The sequence below is a fragment of the Dermacentor andersoni genome, chromosome 6 (assembly GCF_023375885.2).
Source record: "Dermacentor andersoni chromosome 6, qqDerAnde1_hic_scaffold, whole genome shotgun sequence".
NCBI lineage: Eukaryota > Metazoa > Arthropoda > Arachnida > Ixodida > Ixodidae > Dermacentor > Dermacentor andersoni.
In genome coordinates, this window is record NC_092819.1 from 101,949,661 (window position 1) to 101,961,539 (window position 11,879).

Here is an 11,879-nt window from a genome sequence, read left to right on the forward strand (position 1 = left end):
TTGTTTTTTGCCCGAGTTTTGTTCTTCATCTGCACCCTTCAGTATACCTGTGGTGTGCAGTTCACTTGTGAGTGCTCGCGTGCAAATATAATGTAAATAACGTTCACAGCGCGTTTGTGACACAATGTCTACGAAAAAAAAAAAACGCGTTATAGCGCAGGGGCATGCAGTCTGATTTCCATTGGCGGTGAATAACGGTTTGCTTTTTTTAACTGTTTAGTGAGGTTAAAGCTAAGTATGAGAACGGGGCCTTACGACACAATAACGACGGCGGCGCAATGGATAGGTCGGATGGATACACGGAAATCCCGTCGCGGCAGAAGGATTGTGTCGACTGCCACGCCTCGACTTCGTGCCGAATCAAGATTGGTCGTCATAGTTGACATCTCTGCCGAATATATTCCCGAGTCACTATTCCAAAGCGCTCTTTCCGTCTAAGTAGTTAGTCACAATAAGGACAGATAAAGAAAGGATGACTGTTGCCGAACGATCCGGTGGTTAGAAAATAACTGCGCGGTCCCAGACATTTGTGAGCATTCACTTTTTTGACGAGCGTTAGAATAGTAGCGACGAAAGCGCTATGCAACATGGAATGCGTAAATGGCCTAGTTGTGAGAAGAAACGCTGAAAAGTGCGCATTTTCAGTAGCTGTAGGCCTTCATCGCCTTAACTATATCGCATATGAACGCACCCGCCCAGAAATACATAGGAATAGCCTTAAAGTTGGCTTTTTTGCATCATTTGTGTTTATGCGGAAAAGCCACATTTAAAGAGCGGCCTGCTTTGCGGGAGCAGTCGCATCCCGACCGGTTTGTCAGTTAGTGCACAAACGCAAACGAACGTTTTCTGCGTATGAGGTAGCTACGCTACGTTAATAGAAGTGCATTCTGTAGCTTAATTTATGCAATTTTACGAAATCGTCGCGTATGAACCTTTTTTTCGCTTACAATACCTACATTGCCACTTTCATCCTTAGTCGAATGCTCACGCGTGGCTAAGTGTTCCTTTTGTCCCTTTCCGCATGAAGCAAAGTTCCCCGCCTCTCGGTGTTACATACAACATTGTTAATTTCTGCTCGCTCCTCCGTAGCCGGCCCGCGCCGTAGTTAATGGCGTTCACTCTAGCGTCCTCGAGACCAGCGTTGCACGTTTCCTTCAACATCGCCACGCCAGATTTGAACCCTTCGCGCCCACCTCAGTTTTCCGGCAAAGGGCGGTTACCGTCTAGTTCCGCCAGGCGTCGTCCGACGGAGAGCCCCGCTCTCGTCGCGCCTCCTGGAGGGCTTGCGGCGGAGCGCGGCGCTTCGACCGGCGCCTGCGCCCTGTGCCCGCGGCAGTGGCGACGGCCGCGCAGGCCTCGCGGCGGCCATCTTGGGCATGGGAAACGAGGCGAGCGCCGAGCTGCCGCCGGGCCGGGCGGCAGCCGCGGCGGGGCCCCGCGGAGGCCCCGCCGCGCCGCCCGACCTCGACCTGAGCAGCCTGTCCGAGGCCGAGCGGGCCAAGATACTGTCGGTGATGGCCCGCGCCCAGGACCTGGAGGAGCCGGCGCCGCCGCCGCAGCCGCCGCAGCGGTAAGCGCTCGCTGCAGCCACTGCGGCGAGACCGGGCGCGAGACCGCACTTCTCTGGGTGCGCAGGGAGCGATGTCCCCTGTGTGGTGGCTCGGACCTGGAGCTTTCCGGCCGATGCGTGGACTGCGGCCGCGCGGCGTGCGCGCGCTGCGGCTCGGCGTTGCCCCAGCCCGACGGCAAGGTGAGAATGCGCGCGTCCCCGCCGCGGCGACTGCGCGCGCCGCGCCGCTCACGCCGCGACCTGCCCCGCCCCCGCCCGCCGGTCGCAGAGGCCATGGGTGTGCATGGAGTGCCAGTCCAAGTTCCGCCAGTCGCAAGAGGCTCGACGCCAGGATGGCTTCCGGCAGCCGGCCCCGATGTCCAAGGCGCCGCCTTTGGCGGCTACGCAACAGCAGCAGACCCAGCGGGCCGCCGGCGTGATGCAGTCGCAGCAATATCCCGCGGCGGCCTCGCAGCAGCCCGCGCAACAGCGCGCCACGTTCGGCGTGCAGCGTGCCGGATCCCTGCAGCAGTCCGCCACCGGGCAGCAGAACCACCAGCAGTACCAGCAGCCGCAGAACCACCAGCAGCAGTACCAGCAGCCGCAGAACCACCAGCAGCAGTACCAGCAGCAGCAGTACCAGCAGCCGCAGTACCAACAGCCGCAGTACCAGCAGCAGCAATTTGCCGCCGCACCTATGCAACCTGCCGCTACGCAACCTGCCGCCACGCAGCAGCCTGCCGCAACGCAACCGGTGGCCACGCAGCCTGCCGTGCAGCAGTTTACAACGCCGCAGCTTACCTCGTCGCAGTACGGCGCGGCGACAACGCAGTTTGGAACACCCACACAGCCCACCACTACCGTGATACAGCGTGCCACGACGCAGCACGCCGAGCAGCAGCCTCCTTCTTCTCCCGTGCAACAACGTGCCTCTTTGCAGTCCTCTGCCACGCAGCAACGTCAAACCATGCAGCAGACCAACATGGTGCAGCAGCAGCAACAGCAGCACCAACAGCAACAACAGCAGCAGCAACAACAACAGCAGCAGCAGCAGCAACAACAACAAATGCAACAACAAATTCAACAAATGCAACAACAAATGCAACAACAAATGCAGCAGCAGTTGCAACAGCAGCGAGCAGCTGCGCAACATGCAGACGCCCAGTCTACGGCAGCTGCGCAGCAGGGAGCTGTCCCAGGAACGGCCACGGTGCCGACAGAGCAGCAGCCGGCGCCGACCGCGGAGGACGAGCAGGAGGCCGAGCGGCGGCGGATACAGCGCGAGCAGATGGAGCAGCACAAGCGAGAACAGGAGGAGCAGCGCCAGGCCGAGCTCAGCCAGGCGGAGCAAGAGCGTCGGCTCGAGCGCATGCAACAGGAGCAGCAGCGCAGGCTGCAGGCGCTCGCCTCACGGCCGCCGCCTCAGCCGCTGCCAACGCAGTCGGCCGACGAGGAAGAGAGCGACGAGGAGGAGCTGCCCGCGGTCGCCGCGTCCAGCAGCGAAGCGAACGCAGAGTCCATCGAGGCGGACGCGGCCGCCGAGGACAAGTTGGCCAACAGCGGCGGAGGCGGCATCCCGCGCACGGTGCCGCTGCCGGGTCGCGCCGACTGGTCGCCGGTGAGCGATCTGTCGCCCATACTGGACGTGTCGCCTTCGTTGGAGGCAGCCGAGCAGGAGCTGATGGAGCAGTTCCACGAGGAGCGTCGCATGCCGCGTGCCACGAGCGGCACGATTTCGGGCATGCTGGCCGACTTCAACAAGGCGCTCAGTCTGGCATCGCCGCCGCGCACGCCGCGCCGCCAGCTGCCCGAGCCGTCCCCTCCCGTGCCGGCGCCGCGGTGCCTGTCGGCAGCCCCGCCGGCGAGCAGCCCGTCGGTGACTCCCGAGCCGGCCGAGTCACCCGCCAGCAGCGAGCCGGACGCCAAGGTTCGCCGGCGACTACCACCTCTGCCACGCGACCAGGAGCCCGTGCCTGCGCGCCGCGCCAAGGACCGCGCACGCGTGCTGTCGGCACCGGAACGGCCCAACAGGCCACAACCACCTCCCCGGGCCTGCTCTGTCGACGGCGGCTTGGCCGCTTCCTCCGGCGCAGTCAGCGGGATGAGCAGCGTCAGTAGTGTGATCGGCACGGCCGGCTTGGTAAACACGATGAGCACGGCCAGCACAGCCGGTACTTTCGGTACTTTCGGCAATTTCGGGACCCTGGGTTCCGTTGGCACCGGCTCTATCGGCTCCATGGGCACCGTCGGCGCGCTGGGTTCGACGGGCCCGATCAGCACAATGGGGACCGCAGGCACTATGGGAACTGTGGGCGCTATGGGGAACGTAGGCACGATGACGAACGTGGGCACGATGGGAAGTGTTGGAACGATGGGGACTGGGGGCACGATGGGGTCTGTTGGCACCATGGGCAACGTCGGCACTGTAGGCAGCCGTCTTCCCTCGTACATGAACTCGCTCAAGCAGCAGCTACGCGAGGAGCTGCGCAGCGTGACCGACGAGCGGCGGCGCCTCCTGGAGTTGCGCGATCGAGACATGCGTTCAGAGGGCGACCTGGCCGCGCTGCTCGGCTGGTCGGGGCGGCGCCGAGCCGCCGACCAGTCCTGGACCGCTGCCCCGGAACCGCGGCGGTCCGCCGCCGCCGCCGCCGGGTGAGGCACGACGCAGTGGCGGCGGCGCACACCGCCGTCCGTGTTTCGCGCGTGTCCCGCACACTCACTCTGTCTGTCGTGCAGGCCTGACCCGTGGCGGACGCGGCGGCGCGGCGACAAGGGTCGCAAACCGCGCTCGTGGCATCCATCGCCGTACGGCTCCGAGGACGAAGAAGACACTTGCGAGCAGCGCAAGGCGTCCATCAAGGCCGAGATTGCCAAGCGGAGACAGCAGATCGAGGAGAACGCCCGACTGCACGCCGAGCTTTACAAGCTGGCACGGTTGCGCCAAGGTGAGTCCTCCGCGCTTCTCGGAACGACGCGATGTTTGCTTTGCAAGGCGTCAATCGCTTTCGCGACGTGACAATTACATGTAACCGAAAGCTGACACATTCTGCCCAGCTGCCTTCGTCAACAGAGAACGCAATAGGATGTCTGCACTGGCTTTCTCTGTGAGTTCTACAGGTGGCTGAGGTGCCCCTCTGGAAACCCGTCAAACTCGGGCACCTGTACAGCGTTCGTTTGGCCGTTTGACCTCCCATGCAGAAAGCCAGGACAGAGTATTCGATAGAGAGCGTTTAAGGAGGCAAAGGACATGCTCCGTGGAAAATCATTGTTTTAACATTTTCTAGGGATGTGCGGATATTCGAAACTTTCCAATAACGAATCGAATAATGTCTTATTCGATTCGGTCATTGAATCGAATAGTCACTATTCGTAAATTAGAATATTTTTCGAATACATTACGAATACTTTGAAACGTCCACTGCAAACGGTAAATTTTCACCCCGCGGATATAGTGATATAAAGCACGAGCACTTGCGTAGTGGAGCAGCCTACGTCGCTTAGGTAGTCAAACTTTACAGGCTGTACAGTGATCATTCACACTCTCTGAAGAATCCTCTGCATGCGAAAAAAACTTGTTTTTATATATATATATATATATATATATATATATATATATATATATATATATTATATACACACTCACACGCAGGGTGTTTCCTTAGTTGCACCAGATTTTAAAGAAATGCCTGTGGCAGATAGTACAATTCCAACCCTTGATCTAAATTACTTGATGAGGCGGCCATTACTTCTGCAAGAAATCAAGATAATTAATTGGATAATTAACATAATTACAGAAATTAACTTTTTCATTAATTATTTTACGGCATATATTTTCATCTACGAATTGCACCTACTGAGTTCGCCAGGCGTATCTACTGGAACGAATTTTCAGGACTGCACCAGTTTAGAGACATTAATTTTCAAAGCGTCCGACGAAGTGCATTAGCGTTGCAGTTACTTTTGTGCTTCAATGCACAAAACAGCGTTATCGTCAGAGAAGTAACTGGAACGCCGATGCATTTCGTCGGCATCACGACGCTGGAGAACAGCGGAAGAAGCTTTTGAGATCAATAACCTGACAAAGCCCCATGCCCCCACAAATAGCAGCTGCACACGTACATGACACTCCACATACACAAACATGTAGCAAGCTTGTAGAAACACATTAGCAGCTTCAAGGTACATAATGAATTAATCGCGACAGTTTAGAAGAAATACATTTAACATTTGCAGCAGCGAGAAAGACTACTAACGAAAATCGATGTATCATGTACAGTATGACGCAATGGTAAAGAAAGAATACGATAGAAGAACGAGTTGTGAACAATAGCATCGAATCTTGTGCAGCTGAGCTGATGCTTGGACAGACTCTATGCGACGACGGCAGAAGAAGGCGGTTTTACTTCGTGACGTGCAACGTATCTTCGTGCAAAATGCACGAAGATAGGTGGATCACTGTGTCCCGTCTCTCTTCCACCATTCTTCACGTATTTTGCGCCAGTACGTTCCCCGTTTCGTGAGATGTCTTCTTTAAAGGGACACTAAAGATAAAAGATTATTCTGTATCAGTAAATTACCTTTTTACGACGCCAAAAACACCACTCTTACCACAATAAGACGCTTGGAAAGCCAGAAAAAGCGCAAGAACGAAAGGCGGGTGGCGACGCCTCCTTGGAGTTCCCGCACCTAGTCGCTGTGACGTCATGGAATGTGATGGCATCTTCTAGGGCCTACTTAAGTATATAGCGGTACAGATTGACTACATTGTGTTCTAAAGGAACCAAGTATTAAACATGGCAAGTTTCGGGAACGTTTACTCAGCCAACGTGGCCCAAATGCGAAAACATACTTTGGGATCCCTGACGTCACACTGACGTACCGGCGTCGGGGTTTCGGCGCGAAATTCAAATGCTGATGTTTCGACCTTCATTTTCTCATCTAATAATCAAACTATTATTTTCAAATGACTGCCTGCAGAGTTCTCATACAATGCTTTATTATTCTAAACTAATTTATTGTTTCGCTTTAGTGTCCCTTTAACGAACAAAGGGTGGGGGAAGACAATGCGAAGAGACACGAGTTGCTTCGTGAGGTCTGTGCCTTTTGAAACGCCCAGTGATGCGCGAGAGGCAGGGCCCAGTGCGTTAAGCAATCCGCTGCGTCGTTTCCGGCTACCACGGCGCAATGAATTGTGCACTGAAAACAAATACGCCAGAATTTTGCAACGCTTGTTGGGTGGCCGCCATCTTGTTCTGGGGACTGCGGGAGCCGGCGAACGAGTGGGAGGGACACTGCTCAACATGCTCTTGGCGCATGCGCAGCTCTCCTCCCCCTCCCCACCATCGCCCGCTATCTGGAACGCGTAGCTGGCTTTTGCTGCCGATTGGCTGACGCGAGCCCTAGCGTTCGTGTCACTGCACGGAATTAATAAGACGGAGTATGCATAGCTCCTAGTGATCGGTGTCGCAGCCAAGTGAACTCGACATGTATACGATGAACTCTCGTCATTACTTAGTTGAACCACGGGGACCGCCTAAACCTGCCGCACGACGCAATGTCACTTGTAAGCTGCAGAACCTCGCACTCTCACGCCTTTACATTAAAGCTCAGCTAATTAGTAAAGCATTTTCACAGTCTAGCATGCTAGACATACTTGTAATAGAAGGTATAGCGCTAGACGTACTCACACGGGGCGGGTTCAAAGAACAAGTGCTAAAGTCGCACTGTTTATTCACCGGCACGGGCCGTTTAAATATGCAGGATACACAAGAAACAAAAACCACATGCGCGGAACAGGGCTTTCGCAACGATGACTAGACGTACGCGTCAAGAAAATACTCCTCTCTGTTCCACACGTTGATGGGACGGATCGCTCCCACTCGTTGATATGAAAAAAAAAAAAGAAAGAGAAGAAATCTTATCCAGAATCTTTATATCGTCAAGTCGGGGATCGCAAGTGCATGTGCTAAATATTTCGGGACCTCTTCTATGTTTTCCCCAATTCCCTAGTCTCGCAATTCACTCACAGTGCGCCGTCTGTGTAGATGAACGGCTCCTCGCGAATAATCTGTGTTGACCATAACGGGAAGCGAATAAACATTCCAGACGGAACTAGCACAATACAAAGAGCGCAGACGCGACGACTCTTACTTCATTATCATTACTTTATTTTTTTACGAGGGCACTGTAGGGAAGCCGAGTTTTGTTTTGCTTACAACGCGCTGTTCACCCGCCTTATTTATGGCCGGGCAAGGAAGCCGACAGGCCCCCATATCACTAAAGTTTTCTTACGCAGGAAACGTCAGTTCGCGACGAGACACGCATCCGGTGCAGAAGCACTGGATGAAACTACCCGAATGATCAGAGAAGGAAGCGTAAACTCCCCGAGTTAGAATGCATGCGTACAGTTCAGGCTTTGAATGCCAGTACTGTGGTTGGGGAGTGACAGCCAGCTATAACTAGAGCTTGGCGAACGGTTTCATTCTAATTTTAAGTTAACCATAGCCAACTGCCAGCCATACAGTGAACTTTCAGCGCAACAAATTTTTTTTCACTTGTTCTTTTCCTTTTTTTAGTCATTCAACCGTGGGCAGGAGCGATCAGGACGGCCTATATCCGGACCAGTAGCGTAGCGAGTGAGACAACATTCGATACTTTTTATTTATTTATTTATTTATTTATTTATTTATTTATTTATTCACATACCATCACTCGCCGGAGTCTACAATACCTAAATTTGCAACAAAGAAAACACTTCAACGAAGGAATAAGGGCAGGTAGCAGCGTGGTTCCTACACAAGGCACGTGCAGCCGTGCAGTACAAGCGGGAGCTTGACGTCGTTTCTTTTCCTTTTTTTATCCTTTCTTTCTCACCTATTGCATCCCCTTGCCCCTCCCCCAGTACAGGGTAGCCAACCGGAGATAATCTCTGGTTAACCTCCCTGTCTTTCCTTTGCCTTTCTCTTTCTCTCTCTCTCTCTCTCTTGACGTCTTTCTCTGTGTCCGCAGCATTCCTGCGTTCCGTACGAGATTGCTTTGTACTCTGCACTAAAGCAATGCGGGCGTGCAAGGATCACGTCTCCTACCGTCTCGCTAGTTGGTTACAATAGAAATAAATAAGAAGGGTTGCCTGTTGCCGAACAATCCCGTGTAGTCAGTAAATAACTACTAAAGCGCTCTCAGACATTTGTGAGCACTCACTATTTCTTTACCAACGTTATAGTGGTAGCGTTGAATCTATTGGACAACATAAAATGCGTAAATATCCCTTTCTTAGAGCAACACCGAAAAGGACTTATTTTATATCGCTGTGGCTCTTCACCGGTTACCAATATCGCACGTAAACGTACCCGCCTATCAAATTGGCTGTCCTGCATAAATATTGTTACTGCGAAAAAGCTACATTTGAAGGGCAAGTTGTATATCTCTTGTTCTCTTTCCTTCTTCTTTTCTTATCCTTTCTTTCCTTCTCTTTTCCTTTTCTTTTATTTTAATATTTTCTTTTTTAACGTGGGACGTTTTAAAAACGCTCAAACGGGGTGGGGTCTCTTGTTGAAACCGATGTCGCGGAAACATGTTATAGCATTATCGCTTATATCCTTGCAGCAAAACTACCCACACACCTCGCTTTGGTATCGTCGTGTAGAGGACAGAGGCGAATGCTCGGACCATACACGTGTTGCGAGCGCAGATGGCACCGTCGCTGCGGCACGCATGACGCAATCGGAGCTAAATTTAGCCTTGCGCGCGACGTTCAGAGAGACGTAGCTCGGCAGTATGCGTTTGTCCATCCGAGCAGGAACGGTCGCACTTGAGAGAGCCCGCTATAATACCATATACAGTAGGTATAAATGATCAAACTCACACCGGTGTTCATCGCCAGTTGCAAGGTCTATACATATGGGCAATATTAAGCAAAACATAAATAAATAAATAAATAAAATTCACGCTTGCTCGACTTCCAGTGGGGAGCTCTTGAGGAGTGACTCCTTCAGGATAGTTTTTGGACGAGTTGGTCGAAGTTCATGATGTAACTGCAAATGCAAAGCACTGAAATGCGGGAAGAAGATATAGGTCTGTGTAGGTACATTATTCCTCTAATCACACGCCTATATTCTTCCACAATTCGGTGCTTTATTTCGCTTTATTTATGTCAGTGGCTTCTTTCTTCGGCTACACGGCAAATAGTCTTCTCTCCACACGAAAGATAAATTTGTGATCAGCTTTACCGTAGGATGTTGCCACAAAGAAAGCGAATATAGGTTTCTTGAATGAATCGGTAAATATTTTTTTCTTTTCTCTTTCTCTATTTTTTTGATGAGGATGGCTCATGGTTTCCGTGGGCTGCTTTCTTAAGGTTCCGGAAGTGGGGAGGGAGGGGGGGGGGGTTAAAAGCATGCGATTATATTTGCCTCTCTGGCGTACGTAAAGCCAGAGAGCAATGATGTATTTCATGACAGGATACTGCATATGTCCAGGAATCCAGAGAGGGAGAGAAATAAAAGGAAGGCAGGGATGTTAACCAGTCAAGAGTCCGGTTGGCTACCGTGCGCTGTGGGAAGGGAGAAGCGCAATAGAAAGAAGGGAGAGAAAGAGAGAGATGGGGGTAGAGAGACGTGCACGGACAGCACTACAGAGTCAAAGGCGCTCACACAAGCCAGACGTTCTCAAAAAGCACAAAAGTGCATTCATTGCATTCTGAGCCGGTGATCGGTGGGGACGGCGTTCTAGTATTGTCTGTTCACTCAGAAGACGATCATCTAGCTTCCTGAATGCGTTGGACATAGATTACCTTTGGGCTACAAACTGATGACAGTGGCACAATAGGTGGTCAGTGTTCTCCTCGCAGCCGCAGACATCACATGCAGGACTGTCAGCCATTCCAATTACTGCTGAATAAGCTTTCGTGAAGGCAACTCCCAACCACAACCACAACAACCAGATGCGGCAGCGGCACACCATCAGAAACACTCGCTCTGGTTTTGCACAGCTCTAAAGCCAATCACGGCTGACAAAAAAAAGAAAGAAAAGGAATTCGAGGAAAATTATTCGCCTCGCAGTATTCCACAGAAATCACCAAACATTCTTTCTTTCTTTTTTGCACCTGGGGTGCTAGTTTAGACTTTGGCAAACTTCGCCATATTGTTCAATTCATATCCAATTCAATCCATATTGTTCACCATGGGGCTGCCTCTCTGGTCGGCTTAAAATGTCGCCATTACATAACTAGACAATATGGCTGAATTTAACGGTGTCCAGAACATAGCACGTCCTGCTCTGCCGTCTCTCAAGTCGCGTCATGCACACGCGCGTACAACTATCTTCGCACGCACGTGCGTGAATGCGTTTACGCCGCAGGCGATACCGGAGTGTCGCCCGAGCTGAGCGTCGTCAGTAACGCCACCAGCACGGGCGGCAGCGTGCTCGAGGCCATCGACCAGGTGCTACGCCAAGAGAGGCGCCGCTGGCCCGCCACCTCCCCGGGCCCCATGACCAACGACTCGATGGGGCTCATGCACCCGCCTGCCGGCATGGTCGGCAGCGCGGGGGTGGGCCTCATGGGAGGCGGGGGCCTGATGCAATGCGGCACCAGCGCCGAGGACCGCAGCATGGCGCTCATCGCGTCCACCTTCCCGGACTCGCCCATCTCGTCGGAGGAGGAGGACGAGGAGCCGCCCGCCATGCCGCTGCTGCCGGACATGCCCCGCCGGCGGCGCCTGCACCACATGATGCCTCAGGTGATTGACGATGTCCACTGGGAGAACAGGGGCACCGAGCACCCGGGGTAGCGGTAGCGAGCAGTCCGGTTCGGTACCTCGGTTTCTAGAACTGGCTGATCTTCGTCTCCTCTCTGTCAGACACACCTTGTGAACGGAAGAGACGTCGAAGCGCCCGACTTTGCGTCTAAAGAGGGCGTCGTATGACGCAAATTGCGTCAAGGTGGTTTTCAATGTGGCCCTGTGGAATACCTTCAAATAGACCAAAGCTTATAAAGAGGTACTTGTCACGCAACTTCTCTCAGTTTCTGGGAGACGCACGGTCTTTATTTGCTGTAACTTAGTGGCGCTACTAATCGCACGCGTCATGTGAGCGGACCAATGTCGCCCCTCACCCCCCAATTTCGCTGCAAAGTTAACCCTGCCTACACTGTAAAAAATTTCCGTAATTTTACGGTCAAACCTGCCGTAAAATTTACGTAGACCGTTCAGTTTCATGAAAAACGGCAGAATTCTACGTAAAAAAACGGACGTGAGCTCTGTTTTTGAAATACGGAGAACCGTCCGTAATTTCATGTGGAGGGCAACTGAGCATGTTAAGAGCGAAAAATCAA

At 52.9% G+C, this 11,879-nt stretch overlaps 1 protein-coding gene across 1 annotated transcript in view; it reads left to right on the plus strand.

The window, feature by feature from the left end:
* Positions 1–1,226: 1,226 nt before the first annotated feature.
* LOC126522644 (uncharacterized) overlaps positions 1,227–11,879 on the plus strand; it is a 40,969-nt gene continuing 30,316 nt past the window's right edge. Inside the window, exons 1-5 of the mRNA XM_050171403.3 lie at positions 1,227–1,570; positions 1,636–1,750; positions 1,839–4,201; positions 4,286–4,494; positions 10,907–11,286. Of these exons, the coding sequence (XP_050027360.3) occupies positions 1,377–1,570; positions 1,636–1,750; positions 1,839–4,201; positions 4,286–4,494; positions 10,907–11,286 (3,261 nt within the window). The 5' untranslated portion in view covers positions 1,227–1,376. The remainder of the gene's footprint in view (positions 1,571–1,635; positions 1,751–1,838; positions 4,202–4,285; positions 4,495–10,906; positions 11,287–11,879) is intronic.